General features: G+C 38.5%; 1 protein-coding gene across 2 annotated transcripts; it reads right to left on the bottom strand.

Moving 5' to 3' along the window:
* LOC122865755 (homer protein homolog 1-like) lies at positions 1-25,979 on the bottom strand. 2 transcript variants are annotated; one of them, XM_044174595.1, is made up of 10 exons: positions 25,795-25,979; positions 24,782-25,637; positions 11,021-11,177; positions 9,506-9,637; positions 9,290-9,382; positions 6,693-6,835; positions 4,028-4,187; positions 3,788-3,898; positions 3,618-3,698; positions 1-1,754 (listed from the first exon to the last, which is right to left on the bottom strand). In XM_044174595.1, exons 2-10 carry the CDS (start codon positions 24,784-24,786, stop codon positions 1,566-1,568), a joined length of 1,071 nt encoding a protein of 356 aa, XP_044030530.1. In that variant the 5' UTR covers positions 24,787-25,637; positions 25,795-25,979; the 3' UTR covers positions 1-1,565. The 2 variants fall into 2 exon arrangements, with proteins under 2 accessions (XP_044030530.1, XP_044030529.1); XM_044174594.1 differs by having other exon boundaries at positions 24,782-25,979.
* Between the last annotated feature and the right edge of the window lie 914 nt (positions 25,980-26,893).

Below are 26,893 nucleotides of genomic sequence, written 5' to 3' on the forward strand. Positions count from 1 at the left end.
TTTTCATTTGGTTTTGTTTTACTATAAACTCAAAATTACAATTTGTGTCGTTAAGCATGTGGTATAATCAACATTTAAAAGTCTTATTCAAATGTTTTTTTTTTTTCCCTTTCAAGCTGTAATATTAATCATTTTCAACGTGATAAAGTCATTCAAGTCTCCCAAATGTACCCAAACCAACAACAAGCCCTTAAAGTAGTGTTCTTCAGGTGTACGTACTGTACTCCTCTTAACGTCGCTGAATTTTTGGCAATAGTAAATCCCACAAAAAGAAAAAGTACCGCTTGTTAGCTACCGTTGATGCATCTCTGTACCAAAGGCAACGTTAGCAAAAATTCAAATCTGTACAGGAAAAATGTTATTTGGCAAAAGAAAAAGATTCTCTGGATTCTCTAGATTTTCATTTCCTTTGATAAATAGTTCAAAAAATATTGCCAGTTTTTCCAAAAACAAAAAACTACCTTGACACCCACGTACCAGACAATAAAAAACAAAAACAAGATTAATTAAGTGAAAACAAGATAGTAAATAAAGATCTTTGCTTTTGTACAACTTTCATCATAATCATCATCTTCAGTAACAGTTACTTTAGTAATAAATTAACAAAAAGGATTCAATCATTGCACTTCAAGTCGCAACAGAAACAAAAGGGAAAGAAAACATCTGATACACTCATACACACAAACTCCATTTTTACAAGTGCACTATGAATTTGTTTGAGTTGTATTCTTTAAAAAAAGTGTGTAGAAAGAAAGACTGTTGAATAAAATCCCGCCTCGCTTCTGGTCTAAACATATCGCAGAGTAAAATTACCTGAAAGTGAGAGTGGAAAGTGTTTTACGCTCTGCTGCTCCCTTTTTGTATTGCTCGTATATTGTAGAAGAATATAAGACGTAGTCGCCACCGGCCGTTTGTTTGGCAGTCCCTCGCTGGATTACAGTCACAGGAGGAACATTTGTAGTTTTCTCTTCATGACATTCGACCCCTTGTCACCCGTCAAAGTTCAAATAACAAAATTAAATTGATCTCGGAGTGTAGGAAAAGTCAGAGTGAGTCCTCCTCGTCTGACTCCCCAGTGTTCATTTGGCTGACGATGACGTGAGGAAGAATCACCGACTCCGGGTGACTCACAAAATTGCACCAAAGCGACGCTAATTAAATTCTTTATGATTGAAAGAGCAAAAAACAAACAAACAAACAAAACATCCCCTCAAACGGAAGGACATTCAAGAGACAAAAACAATCAAAACAGATTCATTCAGAGTTTTAAAACGTGTTGTCAGAGACTCAAGAATATTCCAGCGTGGAGCGGAGGGAAGGCATGGTCCAAGCAAAGCCTCTTTAACTTGGCTTGATTGTAAACGTGTACCGTAGCAAAAATGTGTGTGTCGTTAATGCATAAAGTCGTGTGTAAACATACTCTTTTACACGTATCGTATACATGTGGCGGAAACAAAAGAAGAGAATTCAAGTTGTTTGACGTGTCGGTGACGATGTGAGCGCCAACGTGCGGGTGGTTTCTTCTCCGAGCGCTGGCTGCAGCGGCGGCGTTTGTGTTGGTCTCTCTAGCTGGCCTCGATGAGCTTTGCCAGCGTGTCCCGTAGTTCGGTCAGCTCGAAGATCTTGCTGTCCAGCAGCTCCAGCAGGGAGCGCAGGCTCTTGCGAAAGGCTTCCTTCTCCTGCTGGCTGCTCTCCAGACGCTGCTCCAGATCGCTCAGCTGGGCCTCCAACGTCTGGTTCTTCGACTCCGTGTCCTGAAACAAACGACAAAAATCACTTTGCCTGTCAGAATGTGGTGCGTCAAACTAGTTTTAAACTGCGGTTCTCAAACTCTTGAACCATCTTAAAATGAAGTAAAACAGGCCAAAGGCAGGTCACTTAAAAGACTTCACCTCTTTTTAGAAGTTTAAAAAGTTTGTTTTAAAAAAAAAAAGATCAAAATCGATGCAGAAGAATCAGAGATGTCTTTTTTCCTCAACACATTCATCTGTGTCAAAACCAGGCGCCTACATTACCCACAATGCAACTCGACAGCTGACAGTTCGGTCAGAGATTCGGGTGTGTTATGCTAGTGGCAGCTAATGTAGCCTGGAGCTGCTAGCCTCAAGCAGAGACGGGGAGCCGGCCACAGAGGTCTGGTGAGCTCACGTCTTTCTAACTCCACGCGTCCAGATTTATTTCATTTAGCATTTCTGTACTGAAGTTTCTTGTCGCTTATTGGGTGACACACATGCTAATATGTGTAATAAGCGAATATCAGCCGACATATCTGTGAAATCATTTTGTTGTTGCCCCTTCTGGTAGCCCTGTAATCACACTAGCTAAAAAGGGATGTGTAGCCTAAATCAAGTCATTTTAACAAGTTTAACCAGATACAACAAACTGCTCGGGATACACCGCTCCTTTTTTAAATAGCTGTATTATAGTATTATATACAGTATTATATACTGTAGTATAATATTTATTATATTATATATTTATTTGAACTTAACTGCTGGAAATGGTGGCTTTGAAGCCAATTTTGCACCGGTTTGTGGAAACATCTGAGTTCTTTTCACAAACTGGGAGATATTTAAGGAATTCACCATATATGGAGTCTGAGTTTTTCCCCCTCAGCATATTTATATTTACAGTCTGTAGGATCCAGTGGTGGAACGTAACTAAGCACATTTACTTAAGTACAATCCTGAGGTACTTTACTTGCGTCGTTTCACCTTCTACTCCACTACATTTATCTGACAGCTTTAGTAACTTTACAAATTAAGATTTTTGCACACAAAACATATGAAGAGCTTATAAAATGTTTTTTTTTAATAGATTAAACTACCCAACAGTTTATACAAGTAGAGCTGAAACGATTAGTCAATTAGCAACTATTTTGATAATCCTTTTTAAAAATCATACCTGCCAACAATACAGAGTTTCTCCCGGCGCCCTCCTGTTTTGTTGTTTCTCCCGGGAAACTCCCGCGGTTAATTCAAACTTTATTATCAATACGCGGATCCAAGTTTTGGATGTTTGTCTGACGTCCACACACACTACCGTTACCGCAACCTGGCAACCCACGCCCTGATCCAAGGGGTGTGTGCGCACCAGCTAAGTTAGCTGTTGTCAAAATGTCAGGGCACGACAGCGTCCGTAAGTTTGGGGTTTGGACTGTTTGTTTTCAGGACTTTTACAAACCAAATAATCGATTAGTGGAGAAAATAATCAGCAGATTAATCCATAATGAATCATTAGTTGAAGTCTGATACAAAATAGTTAAAAATGAGCTCCACCTCAACCAACTACAACAGTAAAATCCTGCTTTTACATTAATGCACGAGTAATAATAATAATAATAATAATAATAATAATAATAATCTAATGATAATATATAATAGTGTAACAGTCGCAGGGGACATTTTTCAGCTTTTAATACTTTAAGTACATTTTCCTGATTATACTTACAAACATTTAAAATGTTACTTAAAAGTATGTAACAGAGTATTTTTACAGTGTGGTATTAGTACTTTTACTTAAGTAAAGGATGTGAATACTTCCTCCACCACTGGAGGAATATGAGGTGAATGCAGCATGTACCTAATCAGCTGCAGGTGTACAGTAACAGGACTCACCTGTAGTTTCAGTGCAAGGGAGTCTTTTTGAGACTGGAACTCATTGGCACTCTCCACCTCTGCTTTAAGTCTCTCTAACTCCTAGAAGTAATTACAGAAAGAGTAAATATTAAGATCAAATGAGACGCGTACGTGTGATACACAAACATGTCCAACGTAACTCCTCGTACCTCCTCCTTGGCCTTCAAAGCCGACTCCAGCTCTTCTATCGTTTGGTTGAGTTCCGTCTTTTGGGATTTGATCACCGTTGTTTGGCCGCTCACACACTCCAGCTCCGTCACCTGGAACACAAATACCACATACCTTCACGTCTGTACACACGGAAACTTCATCACAACGTGGTTAAAAAAAATAAATAAAATAAAATAAACTTCCAACAAAATCAGATCATTTTATTTGCGCGTTGGTACCCGTTTGTGTAGCCTCTCCGCTTCCTCCTGATAGGCCGCCAGCTGTTGTTTCCACTGTTTGACGTTGGCCGTGGACTCGAGCAGAGCTGCCGTCAGCTTGGCGTTGTTCCCCTTAAGTGCCGCCAGCTCCGCCTCCCAGTGCTTATTGATGCTGGTTGAACTGGGATGTGAGGAGGAGACGGTGGTGGAACAAGTAATCAGATACTTTTACTTAAGTAAAAGCAGAAATACCATGGTCTAAAGAGACTCCATTACAAGTAAACGTGCTATATTCAAAATGTACTTAAAGTATCAAAAGTAAAAATACAGTATAGTAAAAGTATAGTATTATGCAGAATGGCTCCTTTCACAGTGTTAGATTATATAATATAATCTGTTTTATCACTAATGAATACATGTAAGAGCATTTTAATGTTGTTTTTCAATGTGGAGCCAATTTTAGATACTTTATATACTACTGGACACATTAGTACTGCATCAAATCATATAAGCATATCATATGTAGTAACTACAGCTGTTTTGGCATACTTGTACAGTACTTAGTAAATGTAAATTGTCAGAATAATACTCAAAATACTGTATTCCCCCTTTGCTGTGGTTGTTAAGGCCAGAATATGTGCTGTAAAGGATGGAGGGGTTTTCTTTATGTATAATGAAGATTTACTGGTAAATAGAATATATGTACACGTGTTTAGGCGTATAAGTGTGTATTTGTGCATGTGTATAGATGTGTGTGAAATTGTTTCCCCTTTTGTTTTTTTTAAACAAAAACTATAATTTTATTATTTATTATGATATGACCCCTTTTATCCCTTCTTGGTTAATTTATTAGTCACGGTTCAGACGGTAAACTATCACTAAGAATTGCTAAAAGTTCTGTTGGGGGGAAAAAGTGGATTAAAAAAAATAGGTATTTTAAAAAAAGTCCGTTCTCACTTAAAGTTTCTGTAGTGGAAAAGTTTTTGGTCTGAACCACGATCCTTCATCTATTGTGGCTTAACCTCAGCTGTACTTACAACACATGTAAATACAAGTTGACCAACAATAAGTGAACCAGCAAAAACCAGTTTTAGTAAACCGTCATCATGTGAGGCTGAAAAACAATTCCAGTTCCTGTAACTGTAGCTCTACTTCACGGTGCGTGAGGCTTTCCGAGTAAAAGGAGCCGCTGCCTCTCAGGTGTCAGATCTGTCGTCGTCTACCCATAATCCCCTGAGGCAGTTCACTGTAATGAATACTTGCTCTCACACCAAACACACTGACCGTGGTGGAAGACGGATTCACATCATTAACTTTAAAAGTCCTGCATTCAAAACAAATGTAAAACTACAAAAGTATCAGCAACAAAGTGCACTTAAAGTATTAAAAGTTAAAGTACTCATTAAGCAGAAAGGCCCATGTTAGTGTTTTATGATTAAGTAAGCGGTACTTTAATGTTGTAGTTTGGTCGAGGTGGAGCAAAGCAACTAGTCAACTAATCAATTAAAATAAATCTAGTGCAGTAAAAAGTACAATATTTTCCACTGAAATGTAGTGAAGAAGTCAAATTAATTTATAAGCACGTTTAAAAAAAATACAGATTTTGACCAAAGTGCTAAAATATATTTAAAACACAAAAATAAATAGTGAACCAGCAAAAACCAGTTTTAGTAAACCGTCATCACGTGAGGCTGAAAAACAATTCCTGTTCCTGTAACTGTAGCTGATCGCAGCTCTACTTCACGGTGCGTGAGGCTTTCCGAGTGAAATGTGACAGTTACATTAAAACAAGCTCACTACAGTTTATAAATGGATCTGACAGCAGCCATGTTGGGAAATTGGACCGTAGAACTACTCAAACTGCAAGACAGCCGACCAAAAATTTCCACGAGGGCAGATCGTTCAGGTGATAAATCAATAAATTCAGCCTGAATCTAAATTTATTCGGGGGCCAATTCAGGGCTTAAATCAGGCTTAATCTGTACAGTGTCTGCCCGGCTGCAATTATCATTTATTTCAATTATCAACTCATCTGATGATTATTTTTGTGATTAATCGTTTAGTCTATAACTGACATCTTCAAATGTCTTCATTTGTCCAATAAAACCCAAAGATATTGAATTTACAATGATATCTATATATATAAAAAAAGAAACCACTCATGTTTGCTTGATAAATTACGTAACAAGTAATAGATTATCAAAATTGTTAATTTTCCTCTTAGTCCCTTAACATTTGATGTGAAACTTGACATTTATGGTTATTTGTTAAATAGGTTTTGTGAAAAGCCTTTCAGAAAACTTTCATTTATTCATGGTTATAACTTTTTTTTAAATAAGCCCTAAAGGGGGAGTGTGATCAGACTATGTGATGCACAAAACTATCTCCACTCTTTTAGTGCTTTATAATTAATAGGAAGCATGCGTAGTGTTTTAATGTAATGCTTTAATGCTGTCCAGCGGCCGGGGGGGACCAGATTAATAATGAATGAATGAACCGACATGAGCTACAGCGCTCTGTGCCGATTTCGTTTTAAATCAGCACTCCCGAGAGTCGCTAACGGACAAGTAGCTCTCGTCAAAAGTGTCAAATAACAACATTTGACACTTTTCTTCTCTGTTTCTGTGTTATAAGATATTCGAGTATGTCGCCGCTCTGACCTCAGGTTTACCTGGCTCTGGTTTACCTGTGTGAGAAGGCCAGTGCATTCTGGGAAGGCTCTGCTCTGGCTTCGGTGTGCTGAGGTGTGTCTGGTGTGACTCTCTCATCGTCTGTACCGTTGATGCTCTCTGAGGTCAAAGGTGACTGCAGATCACCTGGGGCTGACTCCTGCTCGGACACGTCGGTGAAACAGAAAAAAAAAAATGTTTTTTGTTAAAAAAGAACAACATTTTTGGGAAAAAAACGTTTATTCACTTTCATGCCGAGAGTTAGATGAGAAGATTGATACCACTCATGTTTGTACGCTAAATATGAAGCTAGAGCCAGGACAGGGTTAGCTTAGCTTAGCATAAAGAGTGGAAACAGGGGGAAACAGCTGGGCTGGCTCTCTCCAAAAGGTAACAAAATCCACCTACCAGCATCTCTACAATTCACTAATTAACATCGTATGTGTTTGTTATATAAAGGTCACTAATTAATACGTGTTAATTATTGAGCTTTAGAGGTGCTGGTAGTTAGGCTAGCTGTTTCCCTGTTTTCAGTCTTTATGCTAAGCTAAGCGGCTGTAGCTTCATATTTAACGTACAGATAGAGTGGTATCAATCTTCTCATCTTACTCCCAGCAAGAAGGTGAACAAGCACATTTCCTAAAAGGCTGAACTATTCCTTTAAATTCAGATTATGAGACAAAACAAATCAATAAGGTGCGATAAGGTGTTGATGATTTCAATGCTCTCAAAAAGTAAATGTAGTTCGGGATGCTCTGAATTATGAGCTTTTTGATCATTACTCTGAACTAAATTAACTTCAAATGACAGGATGTTTTCTCAGTCAATATATTCATTTCTTTAAAGACTGTTTTTGTGCCCGAGCTGCAGGGTAAACTTTACAGTGCATCTTTAAAGAAACACTTTATTTTTGCCCACTGCAGGATTTCAGAACCGTGACTCCATTTTTCTGAAGACGCCGTGTCCCCTTTTTAATTTATCTCCGTATGATCGTTGTCATTTGTGACTGGCAGCTGCTCAAACATCCCTAATTACAGCTGACTGTCACTTTTTGAGAGCATGAAAGGAGAACTGGAGGGTCGTCTGTGGGAGGTTTATGTGGGAAACACACAGAGACGGGGTTCCTCTGGTTGTTACTCTGACATTACGATGATAGACAGGGTTCTCCCGAAAAACAAAGACTTGCGCATCATACCAAAACAAACAATGACAACAATGTCTGGGCTTTATTGATTTGCAAAAATCTGTCAAATACATCATTGTGCTCACACTGTTTTTTACAAGAATGCCGAGGGGAGAGGACTTTGTATCATTAACTGGGGTAAGACTGGGAAAAAGGGCCATCGGAGTCATGAATGTGATTCTTTCCGTTTCTTTTTACCTTCTTTTTAACAGGTGTGTTGACTGACAAAACATTCCTTTTTACAGCGCCACCCTGAGGAGGAATCATTAGGGAGAGCAGAGGCGGTAAAACAAGCCACAAGGTGTTAGCTCAGTGTTTAATAATGCGAGCATAATGCTGAGTGAAACATAAAACAACTAATTACATCAAGGATTGTAACTTGGTGTCGTACATGATTACATACATTTCTCATCAATTTCTAATGAGCATTGATTCATACAGGTTGGCTTTGGTGTCGCATGGGGCTTCTTAATAACATATTAGCATTGAATTAAAACTGATTCTGAATGGAAAACATATTCCACTGCAAAACATATTAAACCAGAACTGACAGTATATGAGGAGATCAAGTTGAACAGGTTTTGTGCCTTAAACTGCACAGAAAGTAACGGGTGGAAAATCTCAAGAAGGAAACCACCCTGTTAGCTCAGAGTGCAGAATTAGCTATTAGCATCTAGCGATCTGGTCAGAGCCCTGGATTTTAATAACGCGGTCGATAGTTTTGCGCAGAAACTGGTGAGGAAGAAACAGGTAAGACAGCTTACAACGTGTCTCTTCGTGATCCTGTGTTGACATAGTTTCTGCATTAACATAAGACATCTGGTTCTACATCTCTATATCCAGTGTCTGGTATATTTTGATGGTAAACAGCAGTTCATACATACTGATGTTACTACTATAACATCCAGAATGGGCTTCGATGCTTTAATGCGTTACTTTTCTATGCTAATGTTAACATGTATGAGAGGAGGCTTCTATGCTTTTAACTCGTGCACCAGCCAAAGACAGCAGGAATTTCACATAGCAATGTTAAATTTTTTTGCTAACGTTACCTGTGTCTGTGCTTTTAACCTTACCTTTAAGGTAATTTCCACTCCCTGTAGAGCTAACGTTGTGTAGTCTCGGTTAGCATTATCACTTCTAGGTGCCATTTCTGACTAGAGTTACATTAGTCATGTTAGCTAGCTAGAGCCGACAGATGTCTATCATGGAAACTGGAAATGTGAGGATAAGTGCCACATACTAATTTACCCCTAAAAAGTAATTTTACTCGTTTCCAGCAAGTAGCTGTATTTCTAAATACTGAGAATGCCGATATATAATGGCTATAAGTTTTCCAGCCTCCGGAAACTCGTCTATGTGGTTACGCTCACTTAAGAGAGATCCAAGTGTACAATGCACGGATTGAAAGGTGGTGATAGTGTTCGTTACCTGAGAGGGCGTGCTGGTGAGCTCCATCTTCTCCTGAGACTTCTCTTTGGCTAACCGTGCCGCCTCCTTGAACTCCGCAAACTTATCTGCAAACTAAAAAAACAACAGGAGCAGGTAAATACATGGATGGAAACTACAACAACAACTTCATGTTTTTGAGAGAGACTACACACTTCTATCAAAATCAGTCTCTTGTGGGTCCGAGTGTGTTCTCACCTTGGCCAGGTTGCTCTCAGACGAGAAGCCGAGGCCGTAGACAGTGTTCGCTCGGCTGTCGGCCCACTGGCCAAACTTCTGTGATGTCTTGGTGAATGTCATGTTGGGGGTAATGGTGCTGTTGATAATGGCCTGTGGAGGACAAAACACACATTAATGGGCCACGCGACAACATTCAAAAGGTGAAAATATATAGTTTGTTAAATCCTCATTGATACAGGAAGCAGTTACAGCTGTAAGTGGGGACGGCAGCTGGAGAGAGCAGCCGGATGCCTGATATCTACTGGGACCCGGTGGATGTGAGTGTGTGCGCGAGTGTGTCTTATATAGACGTGGGTTTGTTTTCCCACTGTTTGGTAAACAGGAAGCAGTCAATGAGGAGTTCTGAAGTGAGTCCACCTGACTGTAATGTTATTGATCAGTGTGGGAGGACTCGCTGGGAGGGAGGCAGGCACAGATGGTTATGAGAAAAATGCCAAATTTACTGTTAAGATGCCCTTTAATATTCAGTTTATTTTTGACCTTGGAAACAGCATTTGATAAAAAATAAAAAATAAAATGATCTTATCTGAAGGTCCACTTCTGAAGCTTTTGACCGAACCACACAGTTCTCATCAGCAGATTTACTTTGCGTATTTGCCACGAAACTGTAGATGTTCAAGCTTCCCATGTTTCTGAGCACCTCTAGGACTTCTCATCCACTCTTGAGGAAACTCTTGCTTTTTTGTCTTGAAATGACTGAATACCTTTTACTTCTTTGGAAAAAAATATTCTAGTAAAACAAGGACAACAATCAGTCTTTGGCTGAACTGAACACAGCTTATATGCAACCGATGACGGGGATTCACATGCAGATTTTGTTTTGTTTTAAGGGGGCATTTTTATTTCAAAAACACATTTCAAAAAACATTTTTCTCACTTCTGGAATTTGGAAAGAAACACAACCAGACAGATTTGTCATTGTGCGACATCTGTCTCTGTTTTCTTTTTCTCCGACTTATAGTTTGGATAATAATGTCCTCCAGCACCAGCCCGCCCAATCTCTGCTATTTCCAGCAAAACTTGCTGGTTCAACAACAGCAAGCAGTCACCCAGAGAGGCTCTTACATAACCATGCTAACTCCACCCCTGCACCTCTCTCAAGACTAAAATAATCACTGCCACATAGATATGACAGGCCCGACCGCCCCTTCACTGCTTCAGCACAGAGAGGCCAGGCCGAGGCAAACAAGCTGAGAGCAGAGGTGAGATATTCTGACAAAATAAAATGTTTTTAATGATTTAGAGATAAAACTTTATTCATCCCCACAGGAGAAGTTAAAGGAAGTTATTATTTTGGGGGTTGATAATCCTAGTTTGACATTTTACAATCCTAAATTCACATTGGTTAAGATATGCCTCTGACTTTTGAAGAACTGACCACAAAAACGAATGTTTGTTCTGTCCCTGAAAAGTTAAGTTGGACTGAGACGTCCCTGGTGCTTCAGACCTGAACGCTCTATACAGCACACACACCTTAGATCCATCCAGACTGATGATTCGATATACATTCCTGGTATTGTCGAAGAAGTAGGAGACTGTGACAGCATGTTTACTGGTGGGAACCCAATTCTTCTTGGTGCTTGGGTCGATCTGGAAGACGTGGGCCCGTGTACTGAAGATGGGCTGCTCTCTGCGCAGAGAAAGAAAGAAAGAGATGGAACAATCAGTATCTGGTTAAAGGCCTCAACTCTGAGGCTAAGCTATAATATGCGGTGTGTAACTGAACATCGGCCTGTGAGGAGGAAAAACAGCCTCCTGTTACACCAAAATAGATAAAACAACATACAACTACAGTTTGTGTGTGTGTGTCAAACACTTTAGCTTTAGTCACCACTGCAGCCACATCAAGGAGACATAGATTGATACCAAAAAGACAAAAAAACAAGACTAAGAGTCTACAGCCATGCTAACATGCTAACTCTGAGTCTGTACTTAGGCAATGTTAACATGCTGATGTTTAGCAGGTATAATATTTACAATGTTCACTATCTTTGTTTAGCGTGTTAGCATGCTAACATTTGCTAGATAAAAAATTAGGGAATCACTAAAATTATTACAATTCATCCTCGGGGGGGAGACATGAATGTTTGTGCCAAATTTCCATCTAGTAGATGTTGAGATATTTCACTGAATACGTGAAAACTTTGACCTGCTACTGGCACTAGAGGAGCACAAAAGTCAGTAGGCTTCGTCCTCTGGGGACCATGAATGTCTGTATGCTCCAACAGTTGTCGAGACATTTCACTAAAACCACAAATGTGAACCTCATGCTGGCACTAGAGTAAAAGTCAGGGGATCACCAAAGTCATTACGGTTCATCCTCTGTGGATCATGCCATCCCTAGAGCCACGCCGCTAGCATGGCTAGAAATATTCAAGTGTATTGAAGTTGGATTGAAGTTCAAAGTTCATTAAGGTAAAGATCAATGAAGTGCAATCATATCAGTTGTAGCTTGTCTCTGTCATACAAAATAAGCTTATGAGCACTAAACACAAAGTACAGCTGACGGTGATGGGAATGTTACTAGTTTTGAAGGTAAAACAAAGTACAAAATTTTAAACCTGATGACGGCGTTAAACTAGAATTCATCCTGAGTGGGACATGAATGTCTGTACCAGATTTCATGGCAATCTATCCAATAGTTGTTGAGACTTTTCACTAAAAACAAAAAATGTCAACCTCACGGTGATGTCAGGGAATCAACAAAGTCATTAGGATTCATCGTCTGGGAACCATGAATGTCTGCACAAGCTTAACACATAAATCAGTAGGATTCATCCTGAGGGGAATACGAACGTCTGTACAAAATTGTGTTGTGGGGACCAAAGTGGTGGACCAGCCGACATTGCCATTTCTAAAGCCACGCTGCTAGCATGGCTAAGGGATACAAAAGCAGATGTGTGAATAAGGCTCCACATCAAATATCTAACACTGTCCTGCCAAGGAAAGGAAGTGGAAGCACTGAGGAACGTGATGAATCAGTGGAAGGTGAGAGAAACAGCTTCCCAGATCCCAGCACATCCATAATTAAACAGCAGTGTTGCTGCACTACAAGTGACTGGATAAGGAAAACAACAACAACAAAAAAACACCCACAAGGTACTTTGTGTACAAATGTACACATACAAGTGCACACAGTCTCCATCTTCACATGCAGTGTTGTAAAGTGGCACACAAGGGCAGAAGATAAACATTAAATTCTCTTTGTATCTGCAAAAAAAAAAAATATATAAAGATTTGGTTGGGTAAATAAAATATTGAAATAAAGACTCCCTGTTGCAAAATCAAATAACTGCGTGAATATTAAAATTTGCTTCATAATGTAGACTTTCTGCAATGTTCCAAAACACAAATAAACCATAATGCCATGATCACTTCATTACTTGGAGTTAATGAACCTTTGCAGTCAGCGGGTGATGAAGGCAGAGTCATTAAAAAATGATTTATGTTCAAAATAACGCCTAATGGAAGCTTGACGAAATAATAGGCGGCCTAAATGATATTTACTCTGCTAGAACACTTCTCATGTATTTTGGGAGTGTAAGAAACTCAGTATCAGAATCAGGTTTATTGCTAAGTAGGTTTTCGCCTTGGTATTGTGGTGCATAACAGTTAATCTAATAAGAGAAAACTACTGCAAAAGTCAAGAATCATTACATTTAAAATAGAAAAAGAAATCTGTAAAATATGTTTTAAAATGTAAAGATGCAAATGTACTGGGATGACGTATGGGTAGAGTTGAAAGTGATATTGGTGATAGGGTTGTTAGAATTAATGAAGACATGTTTGGTACGTTTAGTTAACTTGACACAGGAAAATATACAACGTGAGGTTGATAAGTGCTGTTAGCGGCGACCAAGAAGGCAATCACAAGGTGCATAGAGGACCGCGCCTACTCTAAGGCAGTGGCTCGACATTACTGAAGAGATATACGATATAGAAAGACTCTCTCATGTTCCAAGGATTCAAAAATCTGAGTTTAATGGGAAAAGTGGTCTACTTTAAAACCCCTCACAAAGACACAACTAAAACCTTTGTATAAAGAGATATTTCAGGTTGTATCAGTATGTTGAATACGTTACCGACACAAATTTTTGTGTTTCTTCTGTAATAACAAAATTAGTGATGGGCGGATGAAGCCTCATGTGCCGGAAAAAGCTTTGACGCTTCGGGATTTCAAACTCAGCTTGGACAGTGACATCTCGTGATTTGTGGAACTTTTGGTAGCCCTACAACACTTTGCTGACTTATAGTTTTAGTCTCGTGTGTGCAAGAAAAAAGTCCAAGAAGCCTCCATGTTATTCTTAAATCTGTAATACTTTTTGTTCAGAAGGGCTGCATTAAATATAGCTGTTATTGTGCAACATGTAATCATAAAGTAATCAATAAAAGCATTGTCCAAAAAGCCTAGACATAAAATATAAAATATTGTTAACACAAAATTTTAATGTACCTTAGTAGTTTAGTCCCAGTGTCCACTGTGGGCTCGTGCGTTTTAACTTAATGTTTAATATTAATGTAACATTTCATATGAGTCACAATGTGATGCGATTGTAGAATGATATTCATTAAATTTGCCTTTTACGTTTATGGACATTATTAATTGATATCAGGTGGAAATGTTCTCTTAATATTGTCTTTCTATAGCGTACATGTCTTTTTAATCCCACTTACGTACGTATCGCAGTTTAACTGCAAAATCTTCAGAACTGCCAAACTGAAAGAAGCTCGTTCTGAAGCACCAGCGACGTTTGAAGCTTCAGACGTCATCAGTCACGTGGTATTCTTCATTTAACACAAGCTCCAGCACAATGTATTGAAACAGTGAGCTTCACGGGAGTGAAACAAGCTTCGGTATCATCCGCACATCACTAAACAAAATGAAACGCAATAAAAATGTGTGTTAAAAAAAAGAAAGGAACACTGCTGCATCTAATACATACCAGGAAGTAACACTGGTAATGGGGAAAACAGAAAAGAACAGTAAAGGGAAATAAATACTGAATAAGAAATGCAGAATATAATCTGGATGCAGGAGAGGAATGAAACCCAGAGAGCGTCTTTCTTGAAACCTAATGCCTCGTGTGTGTGTGTGTGTGTGTGTGTGTGTGTGTGTGTGTGGGCGGTGAAGATAAAAATCAAGCAGGAAAAGGAAAGGGCAAATATGCTAATTTGCTTCTACTTTTAAAATACCAGAGCTGAACAATGCAGCAGAGCCCACGCAGACATGGACAACCATCATCGCCCTATGAGCACAGCAACTGCACTGTTTCAGAGATGATGATAGACAGACCCGGTATGTCGGAGGCAGAGGTGTAAAAAGGTTGACACAAGTTAAAGCGAAGGCTCTACATGCCTCTCTTCAATGCTGGTGCAGAGCAACTCGCATGACAAAGCAGAGGTTAGAGTCATTAAAAAAAAAAAAAAAAAAGGTCGATTGACAAGATCATGTGGGTTCAGATCGGTACTGTGCTCAAAGTGACATGCTCAAATGATTTGGCTAAAAAAAAAAAAAAAGCGATTTCTATTTATATTTAAGGCCTCGCATGTGTGAGTGTGTGAAGGCCAGAGCTGAGCAGCAGGGCGAACACTGACGTAGAGGCAACGATGCCAAAAGGTGACCTGGAAGCACCTGTGCCAACATACAGAGATCAGCGGGCTCTGGACGGCTTCCAGACATTGCTATGGATTTAAAGCTCCCAGAGTCTTGGATTAAAAGCAAAACAAGCTATAACTGGTCTGAGCGCTCATGGGAACCCACAAGAAACTAAAAGCAGACTGTTTGACTGGAGATGTACAGACTCTGTTTGGAAATGTCCCAATATGTAATTTTCCTTTTAAAATATCAAAGCATGGGACTGATGACGAGAAAAGTCATCTTCATGCTCAAAAGAAGGACAGATTGTAAAAAGTGTAAAGGAAGATATGGAATTTTTGGTATAATTATCAAGTTTACAATGAAAATGCACAATGTTTTACTACCTTAAAAACGAGAATATACACAGACTATGCTGCAACTTTCTCATAAAAAGCTGAACTTTGAAAGCTGAAAACCCCCCAAAACAGAACACATTTTTTCAGTGTCTTAATTTAAAAGTGTTGAACATTTCAATATTTAAATGAGCAGGAAAATCCTGTATGAATATCAATTTTAAAATTAATTGGAAACAAAGAACAAAACCTAACTGCACTAACCAGTAACAAAGATCATGCACATGTAAACACACATTAAAAGCTAAATGGAATTCAGCCATCATGAATTTTATTAATTACACCTGTGCTTTTCCTTCTGTGACATGTCAAAATGTCTTTTGTGAAAAGGCCTAAAAAAAAAAAAAAAAAAAAAAAAAAAAAAGGAAAAAGTGGGTATAATGTTTACCATGTTCAACATCTTAGTTTAGCATGTTAGCATTATAATTAGAGAGGCACCGATTGTGAAATTCTGGGCCGATGTTAAAAATAACAATTTGGCCTATTGCCGATACAGATGTTTTGGTTTTTTGTTGCTGTTTATTTTGTTTTTGTTATTTATTCCCCCTTTTGTGCCAGGGAAACAAAGAAATCTTCATTATAAAAAAAAATAACTGAACTGTTTTAAAAAGTCATTAAGCCCTTCATTACACTATCTTTGAATGAGCATAAATTCAAATCATACAAATTTATGAAACAACCTTTAATATAACTTTCTTTCACATGAAAAAAATTATTTTTTTGAAAAATAACTGCTTCAAAAGCCTTTTTAGCTGCTATACAACAAATACAAAATTTAGCCAGAGCAAAATTGACGCGACACAACAGACAAACATCGGCCATCGTGAATGTCGTCCTATTTGCCGATAGCAGTCAACAAGGAGAATAACAATTTCGGTGCTAATATCTGCCATGCTAACATAAGCTAATTAGCACTAAACACAAAGTACAGCTAAGGCTGATGGGAGTGACATTAGTTTTGAAGGTATTTGGTCATAAACCAAAGTATTGGACAAATTTAAATTTGACCTGATGATGCCACGAGGATCACCAAAGTTATTATTTATACTTCATCCTGAATGTCATGACACGCCATCCAATAGTTGTCAAGACATTTCACTCAAAGCCACAAATGTCAAACTCATGGTGGCGCTAGAGGAAAAGTCAGAGGATCACCAAAGGCAGTATGAGTCATCCTCTGTGGACCATGTAATGCCATGAAATTTCATGCAAACCCAACCAATGAATGTTGAGATACTTCAGTCTGGACCAAAGTGGTGCCATCCCTACAGCCACGCAGAAAGTGACGTCTATAAATGTTTTGGTTACCATATCTGAAACCGGTACCAAAATGTAAAATGGGTATCCAAAATACAAAGCAAAATCACATTTCTGCTGCATTGCATCATGGATAATTGTCACTCTGGACAACCGGACAAAAACAAGAGGGCCGATGCTCTTGATCCTTAAATCGGGAGCTTCAGTCATGCTACATTTACATCTATAAGCCACTAAAGTAAGACAAAAATATTTTATTTTGGCTCTTAAATCTCTGTGTAGCTAGTCATGTAATCTTCTGGTTGTATTTGGTTGAATAAAAAAAAAAAAAACAGAAGGCCTTTCTCATCGACATTAGTAGCAACAGGCTCTTTATCTTGACACTGGGCTCATTTAATGTAAGATGTCTGCCAGTCTTCCAGGGAAAGTAGACTGGCTGGGAGCTGAGTGTCCCAGGTCTCCTCTGGGACACAGCGATTGTTCCTCTCTCGTCACGTCTCAGTGTGTTAATTAAGTCAGCAGAGTGGCGACTCGGCAGATGTTACTTAAAGATAGACACAGTTAATCAGAGAGATGGTGTTAATCTCATATGAGGGTGTGTACACGGGATTCACACCAGCTCAAACAGGCTGGCAGCTCAACAGTGGAGGTGGCGAGAATATACTGCATGTGTATATGTATGTTAAATATGCAGTGTACTTATGTATACAGTACAGTGGTGAGTAAACTGATACCAAGAAAGGAGATGAGGTGTCTGGCACACTTCGGACACTAGCACTACTCTCCGTTGGACTGATTTGCATATATTGTATATTATTATATATGAAACTATATATTATATTTTATATTCTGTGCTATATTGCTATATACACTATATATTATGTTATACTATATTATTACATTTCAACCTTATATTATAGCCCATACTATATTATACTGTACTATATTACTTTTACTGTTTCATTACATAATGTACTACATCATATTTCTATATTAAGACAAGACACTAAGTATAACTGTCACGTTACTGCACTATTAGTTTAAGTGGTTACTGTGTGTATGTGTACTGCTAAGTGTAATTGTTCTATTTTTATTTCTACTCTTATTTTTTTATTTTATATACTTCAAAATTTTGACTTTTCTCTATTTAATCTGTACTTATTTCCGTCCCTGCAGTGCACTAACTACATTTGTCTTTGGTGTGGAGGTTTCGTGTGAGTCACTGATCATCATGAAGACATTTGACTTCCTCTGACATGATTTGCTTACAGCAACTCTTCCCTATTATCTATCAGGACATGTTCGCGACAAGCTGTTATGTAAAACCAGCAGGGTTTGGGAGGTTGGCTCCTAAATTGACCATTCGCTAAGCCCCGCCCCCTTAATTACTGTTGCTATGCCTGTCAAGCTTACAATGATAACAGTGGCAGATCTACTATAGAAATTCAGAGTAATTTGCATCTCATTTCTAGTCTGTGACTGCCTTTGCAGGCTATAATGAAAACCACTATCAGATTTTATCAGCTGTAGCTAGCTAGCTAATTAAGCTAACTAATTAAGCTAACATTAGCGCCATGAGTTGGTTTTAAACGCGGTCTCTGGCTGCCTTTTTAATGTTTCCAGTTGACTCATTTTAAAACAAAGCTCTTAAATATTCACTTGATGGCTACAAACACTGAGGTTAAAGCTGCATGTCCCAGGCAAAAAGTCAGCATCCTCACCAGCTGAGCCATGTAGAAGACAGAGAAATAAAGAAACAGCATTGTTCTTGTATTGCAGTGTAGAGCTAGTTAGTCTTAGTATTATAGTAGTAAATTATGATAAGGAAAACTCTAAGATACATAACCCTCTTTGGCTGCTTATCTTACACACTTGGACAACAAAGACAGAGGTTAGATTTGTACTAATTGTTTTAGTTTTCAGTTTTAACGTTACAAGGGAAAAGGCTTTTCTCTCACCGGTGTGTTTGGCAAATGCAACGCTGTCTTTGATAACGAGTTTGGCTCAGGTTGCTGGAATGTAAACTTCCCCAAATCCAATAAAGAGCAGCACAGAGCTGCTTACGTTACCCTAAACTCTGACCGCTTCCAGGACCAGCTCCCACACAGCGAGGAAATACTACACAGTGGATGTGCTTTCACGAACCCCACAAAATGTAGTTAGCTAATGATGTGCTCCTTGGCCTTTTTAAGTAATGCTGGGTTAGGTTGCTACTGTAGGTAGTAAACTAGTTAGCTGACATGCTTATGTTACAGCAGATAAACGCAATGTTTAATTTATTCTTTACACTTTTGCTGTTGTGTTATTTGGTTTTGGAAAGGATAACACTGTTTGGATAGCAAGTATCACTTTTACTACATGTGCACCGCTCATGGGAGAAACAAAGATTGACAGCTGTGCCTAGTTACGGTTGCTAAGCTATGATTGGACAATTGCTGTTCAGGGGAGGAGTTTAGCGAACAGCATTGGAAAATAAAAATAAAAATATCCAGAAACTGGTTCATAACTACTGCATTTATCGGACACATTTTAGCTGAGTTAAAGATTAAAGAGTTTTTTTAATCATTAGGTGATGAAGTAGCTTATGTTTCATATTCATTTAAAGACTTAAGTATCCGGCTGTCTTCCAGGAAACAGGAAGCGTAAAAACGCAAAATATCTCATTTTGGTGCCCAGCTGTTTGCAGAGCGGCACATACAGGCTTTTTTTTTTTTGTTTTCTATTGCCCTTTTTACTGGGAACTGCACAACACTTTATTTAGTAAGATAAAAACATAATATTGATTTTGTAAATATGGATGATGCACAAAGATCAAGATGGCTGTTCACATATGAAACATTTAGATTAGCTAGTAACTTGGAGAAAAAATAGCTCTTTATCTGGATAAACTGTAGGTATGTAGCAGTTCTTTGTTATTTCAAATATGTTATTTGAAATAAGAATATAGAAGTACTTTATAATGCGGTAAACTTTTCTTTCTTTTGCTCTTTTTTTCTATATGTATTCCCGGAAGATGTATGTTTTGTAAAATAGTTTTATAATCCCATGTGGGATGGGCCAGATGTTTGGCAAGACAGAAATAAAAACTCAACTATTGGCTCCTGTCAGATTGAAATCTATTCAAAAAACAAATAAATTATTTGACGAGCGAATGATATTTCACATGTCTGTAGAAAACAGTTTTATCAGCTAATGGCTTAGTTGATTGGTAAGTTTGGTGGGTTAATACAACTTTAATTCAAACCAAGTATTTGCATATATTTGTGAACTGATTTTACGAGGAACAAAAAAGACCGGTGTTAAAACTAAAAAGGGAGAAATAAGAAAGTGAATTCAGCCAAGTGAAAATGAACTTGTGAACTAAACAATCTAATTTGGAAATAGATTGTATTCTTTCATGCTTTAGTAAAGACAAAATGCTGCTTTAGTATCGTTTCAAATGGAGAAAACGAATCGGGTTCAGAGGCTTGACTAGATTAAGTTACTACTTTAATTTGACTGTTGGAAACATACTTCACATCTGCTCAACACAGTGTCAAAGTCTCAACTACCCATCGTTTTTAAGGGGGTTGAAGTGACCACATTTTAGCGAGTCATTCTATATTTCAGGGTGTCATTAGTCTGACAGCGTGGCCTAGATCAAAATCTGGCCCTGTGGTGTGTGTGTCTCTATGAGAGTGTGTGGCGATTGTTAGCCTATAATCCCTTTTCACAATGAAACGTACTGTGGCATTCAAGTCTCAATGACAAGTGCTTTGACAGAGGAATCTGACCGCAGATGTTATCAAATCAGCAGTTCTCCACTTACAGACAGCAGAAGACACACACCAGTGTTTGCATACTGGAAAAACAAAGACATGCACTGTCTGTGTTCAGATTATCTTCTAACTACGTACAGTGTGTTTGTTATCAGGACATGCTGCTGTTGCAGAGCAGTCACGCAGAACATTGGGTCTTGTTGATGCATGCCACATTTATCCTCAGACCAACTTGGATTCAGGGGTTTGGAAATCATTACTTGCCACAGTCATATTATCCTAATTTATGATGCAGTTTGCCCTCTGCCTTAAAAAGGTCCAGTGTGTAACATTTAGGAGGAGCTATTGGCATGTAAATATAATATTTATAAGTATATGATATAATATAATATTTATAAGTATGTTTTCATTGGTGTATAATCACCTAAAAATAAGAATCGTTGTGTTTTCGTTACCTTAGAATGAGCCGTTTTTATCTACGGGGAGATGGAGTGGGTCACCTTCCACAGAGGCCGCCATGTTGCACTGCCATGTTGCACTGCCATGTTTCTACAGTAGCCCGGAACGGACAAACCAAACACTAGCTCTAGAGAGGGCCGCTCGTGTTTTTTGCGAGTTTCTTGGCCACCGTAGTTTCTCCGACCCGCTTGGAAGGGGAGGGTGAGGCGAGCGGTATTCAAATGGTTGCAAGCTGCAATTTCACCACTAGATGCCACTAAATCCTACACACTGGACCCTTAAGTTTTCCTTTTCATTATTTTCCTGTTTTATCGATAAAAATCGTTTGGTCTATTAAACATCAGAAAATAAAAAAGTGAAAAATGCCCACTGCAATTTCCCAGAGCTCAAGGTGACATCTTCAAATGTCCAACACCCAAAGATATTCAATTTATAATGATATAAAACAGAGAAAAGCAGTAAATCCTCACATTTGAGAAGATGTTTTAGTCCTAATTCTAAAGCATCTTTTGCCACTGAGCAAAATGTCACCTTGGAATTATGAAGCTCTGAAAATTAGGGCTGCAACTAACGATTATTTTCATTATCGATTCGTCTTTATTTTTTCAATTAACTGATTAATCGTTTGGTCCTTATGTCAGAAAAAGTAAAAATGCCCATCACAGTTTCCAAATTGACATATTGAAATAGTTTTTATCTGTGCAAGAGTCCAACAATATTTAGTTTAATACCATAGCAAATATTCACATTCAAATTTTGCTTTAAAAATTACTTAAATCGTTATAGATTAATCTTCTGTCAGTCGACTAATGGATTAATTGATTCATCGGATCAGCTCTAATCATACTGTGGTCAAAGTGTGAAGTGTAATTTTAAAGCAATAACATATAGTATCTTGGAATTGAATATATTAATTTATTTTTGAATATTTATTTAGATATGTGATCAGAGGTAAATTATTTAAAAGGAACCTTTTTGCAAAACTGTTTTGGGCATTTGAGAAACCTTTCCACTATAATAAAGCGCAAACAGACAGTTTAGTGGCTCTACCCTGCTGTTAATAAACTAAAATGACAGTTTTATTATAAAATGTAAATTCTCTAGACTGGAATTGACTGTGATTTTAGTATAAAGGCTCCTAGTGTGCGATGTAATGTCAAACAATTTATCATCATCTTTTATAACCCCGAATTGTTGTTGTTCTAACCTTAATTCGAAGTTGTTCCTGTTAACAAATATTCTATTTTTTTCCTTCCAGTACATATTGCAATTTATGATTATTTTTGTTATAGATTAATCTCAGTTGGTCTATAAAAGATTAGAAAACTTTTGTCCAAACAACAGTCCAAAACCAAATAATATTCAATTTATTATAATGTAAGACCAAGAAAAGCAGCAAATTCTCACATTTGAGAACCAGGAACTATCCAATTTTTGGCAGTTATGCTTGAAAATAGACTCAAAACGATTAGTCGATTATCAAAACAGTGGCTAATTACTTGTCGACTAACTGATTAATGGACTGATCGTTGCAGCTCTAATACATATTTAATTTTATTCTCAATTCAGTGCCTTCCTATAAAGTACTCTTCACACAATTAAAAGCCATATTAATTCATTACCATCAGTCATCACTTATACTGTACATGAAGGAATATACCAGGAAAAAAAAAAAAAAAAAATCTGACTAAAACAAGAGAAAACTGCACTGTGTCACAGCACGTACGGTTGCAGTCTGTGCTCGCTTGACAGGAAAAATAACCCTGCATTACTAACTTAGCTGCTGCATCGTCATGGCAACAGCCACGTGACTCAGGGCTGGTCATGAGCTGTGAACATCCTCCAAACTCTAACTAACCCTCTCCTTCCCACATGCTCCCTCGCCCAATCCGATCCCAGCGTGCCCGTCGGTTAACCCACTCGCAGAGGGAGGCAGCAGGGGCTTGGCAAGGCACAACCTCCAGTTAAAAAAAAAACAAAAAAAAACACCCATATGCCATTCACCGGGCTCAGCGCTTTCAGCAGCAGATAGAAAAGAGTGTGTGTGTGTGTGTGTTTAGGTTCAAGATTTTCTGTCGTTTTTCTTACAGTTTCTCAAGATACAGTGATGCACTGACAGCTGAAGCCCTGCGTCTTTTTCACTGCCTTTACATTGGGTGTAATAATAAAGTAAAAAAAAATAAAAATAAAATAAAAAAGGTGACAGTATGTCCTTTCCCTTTTCTAATCACTTCTCCTTGACCTCCATGGAAAATATAATACGACCAATAAGGGAAGCGAAAGAGAAACGATAAGAAGTTAGGAAAAGACAAACATGGAGCTGCGAATCTCAACTGAGTTGGCACAACGCTACAAAATCATGCAACGTCGGCTGAGAACGTGTGAACTGTGTGTCACGTTTGAAATCACGATTATTTCATTATCGATTAGTCTACATTTTATTTCCTCTGTTAATCTATTAGTCATTTGATCGATAGAATGTCAGCAAAGTAAATTATCCAGAGCTAAAATTAATTGGTAGAAAGGATCTGTCGCCTTATGTGGTCTTGTCATAACAGGTGTCAATATAAGACTTGTCAAAAAGGGATGTGTTATCTTACTATTGCATGTAATGCGCTCACTAATATCTCCTACTTTGTCATACCTAAAATCATGTGACATAAGTCAGTCGCCGTGCTACCAAAATATGTGTCTGTTTCCAGAGAAAACATGCTGGTGGCAACTTTGACCAACAGGCCTGACCAGTAAAGTAGAAAATATTGCCTGGACACTGTTTTATTCAGAAGTGCCAAGTTTCAGGAGGACAGCTCGTTTACAACCATATATTATACAAGAACAGAAGCTCCAGTGCTTGTTACAGCTAAGTCTGACTTGCTAATTAAGAGGTAAGTGCACACACAGGACACGCTCTCTTTCTGTGTCTGAGGAATTGGATTGTTGACTGGACTATAAATCATTGGCCTTGAGAATTACAGAGGATGTGCTTTGCAAGAGGTAGTAAGCGGTTCACCCGCCCCACCCCACCCCCCAACCACAATATGACAACAAACCAATCCCATGCTACATCATCTGCTTTCATCTGGAGTAAGAACTAGGTCGCTCTTGATCAGGAGAATCACCATACATCTGCAGGTTCAGATACATGCTTTACATGAGCCAAGTGCAGGAGAGATCATTATTGCCTGGTGGGGATTTAAGTAGGTTTGCTTTCCATTTTGCAGCACAAAATTAATTATTATTTTCTTATGGAACGGACAGGAAAAAAACAAAAACAATAATGAGCATATCTTACTCCCCAAACATCCTTTTTAAAAAAAATCACATTATACCAAAATATGCAGCTGTGTGAGCTCTGATACTTGACCTGCACAGTAGCCTTCTTCGTTACAGCCTAATCTTTTGGCTTCAGTAATCTAAAATGTCAGTGTATGGAGGCTGTGAGTGGATATAATGATGGACAGCTACTTCTATCAGCAGTATATGATTTAGTGTTGTATCTCTGGGGCAGTTTGCTAGGGCCAAGCGTTTGCTTTAGTATTTGACAAGGTGACAAGAGATGACTTCAGGAGTATACTTCATGCAGTTAGCCATGGGTGGCTAGCTAGCAGTGTTTGCCAGACTGGCAGCTGAGACTTTGGTACCCTGCTGAAATCTGCTGAAGGGGCTCCTCAAATCCACAAATAAAAAGTCAGTCATACCCTGGACATGCAGAGGGAGAACTGTAGCTTGTCATTTGGCAACATCTACTGCAAGTTAGCTAGTTACATACCCCATTTTTGCTGGATTTGGTGGCTTGAGTTGAGTCGAAAATGATCCTCCTCTCTGTGGTCTCTTGAGGGCGGTGTGAACAGGCTTGGAGGCTAGCTTCAGCTTTTGAGCCGCTCTCTCTCTCCCCAACTAAAGCCGCTCTGGTTGTTGTGACTTCACGGCCGGCGGAGCCACGGTGCTGTTTTCAGTCCGACATGGCTTCGCGGTGGTGGTGTTGTTGTTGTTGTAATGCCCTTGGGTTCATTTTGGTGGGGTGTTGGTTTCATCCAAGCAAACGTGTCGGTGCATGCATGATGAACGAGAACTGACAGCAGCACTGACGCTAGTTAGTTGCTACCGTTAGCTAGCTTAAATAAAAATAAAAAACAGTTAAAAACACAAACGAGGATTATCGCGCTGAACTCGGGGCGAGACTGACAGGAAAGGCAGTGCGATTTCTAACCTAATTAAGCTTGTGAAGTTGCCTTTTTAAATACAAAGTGAAAAATGTCGAAAGAGACAAACAAAAATGTTGTCTAACCGGTAAAATAACGTCTCTAAATAAGCTAGCTTTATCCATCCGTTGCTAGCTTGCTGTGATTACTCCGCTGCTGCTGGTGTGTGTGAAATATGACCAACGGTAGACAAACTGCCACCTGTACAGATATTTATCCTCAGCCGAAAATTACCTTAAAATTCAAACCCTCAATCTCAATAAACCGACTGTTCATAAATCCCAGTTTGAGTCGCTGGCTCTTTCTCGCCGTCCGCTGTGCCATTAAACTCCTTCAACCAAGTGTTTTACTGCCGCAAGTTAAGACCTTCAACGCCGCTTGGTGATGGTGGACATCTTCTTTCAAGAGAGAGCTTCATCTCCGCTGTTTTTGGAGAAAAGACAGAAAACACTTGGTGCACGCTCCAGGCTTCAACATCCTCCTCCTCCTCCAAGACTACAGCAGCTTTGTTAAACCACAATATTTATATAGGCTAATAACGTATGTGCAGTCACTGCTAAACTTTGATTTCCTGTCTCACTTGTAATTTAGCCTGAGCGTTTAACCGGGATTCAAATCATGTCAAAATATGATGCTCCGTCGGCCGGTTCATCCTCTCTGTCATTCAGCCCGCGTCTCATTCATTTGCTCGGCTCCATCCTCCGCCGCTGCTGCTCTGCGGGGAGCAGCATTAAGCTAGCGACGTCATCGCGTCATCACGTCACCTCTGAAATCTGACGTAACTGGCAGTAAAGTGTTTCCTCACATCCGGTGTGGCTATAATAAAAAGGTGTATATTTTGCAGTATAAAACACACACAAAAAAAACTATAGGTAAAGACAGGAGTAGTGGTGGAAGAAGTAGCAATACCACAGTGTAGAAATACTCTGTTACAAGTAAAATTGTACTAAAGTGAAAGTACAGAAGTCTTATCAGCAAAATATAATTAGAATATCTAAAGCAAAAGTACTCATTAAGCTGGAAAAAATGACCATTCTGAGTGTTGTAATATTTTACAATGCTTTAATGTGCAAGTAGCATTTTAATGTTGTTTAGGTGGTCGAGGTGGAGCTAATTTTGACTATATCTGAATCAGAATCAGAAATACTTTATTGATCCCCGAAGGGAAACTCTTTGTTACAGCAGCTCGCCTTTACGTCAGTGCACACAGGAGAAAGTACTAGCAAAAAATATAATACAATACACTATAAAAACTATAAAAACAGGTCAGAAAATAAATTAAGTACCAGGTGGGTATAAGTATAAAATAAAATAAGTGTGAAGTACCAAGTGGGTTTACCGATGATAATACATGATAATACATTGATGATGATAATACAGTATATTAATACAATGTAATAAAATAAGTAATAAGTAGTGGTGCATGTGCTGTTGAGTTAATATGACATACTTTATTTAATCTATAACAATGCACAATATCTTGTGTTTAAGTTGAAATTAAGTTGATCTGTGTATTTAAAATATTAGTATAGAAAACTTGTAATTAAAGCTGTTAAATAAATGTAGTGGAGTATAAAGTACAGTATTTCTCTTTGAGATGTAGTGGAGTAGAAGTATAACTAGCAAAATTTATTTTACTTAAGTAAAAATACAGAAGTATAAGTAGTCATTATTCAGAA

This window comes from Siniperca chuatsi, linkage group LG18 (assembly GCF_020085105.1).
Source record: "Siniperca chuatsi isolate FFG_IHB_CAS linkage group LG18, ASM2008510v1, whole genome shotgun sequence".
In the NCBI taxonomy this organism is placed as follows: Eukaryota; Metazoa; Chordata; class Actinopteri; order Centrarchiformes; family Sinipercidae; genus Siniperca; species Siniperca chuatsi.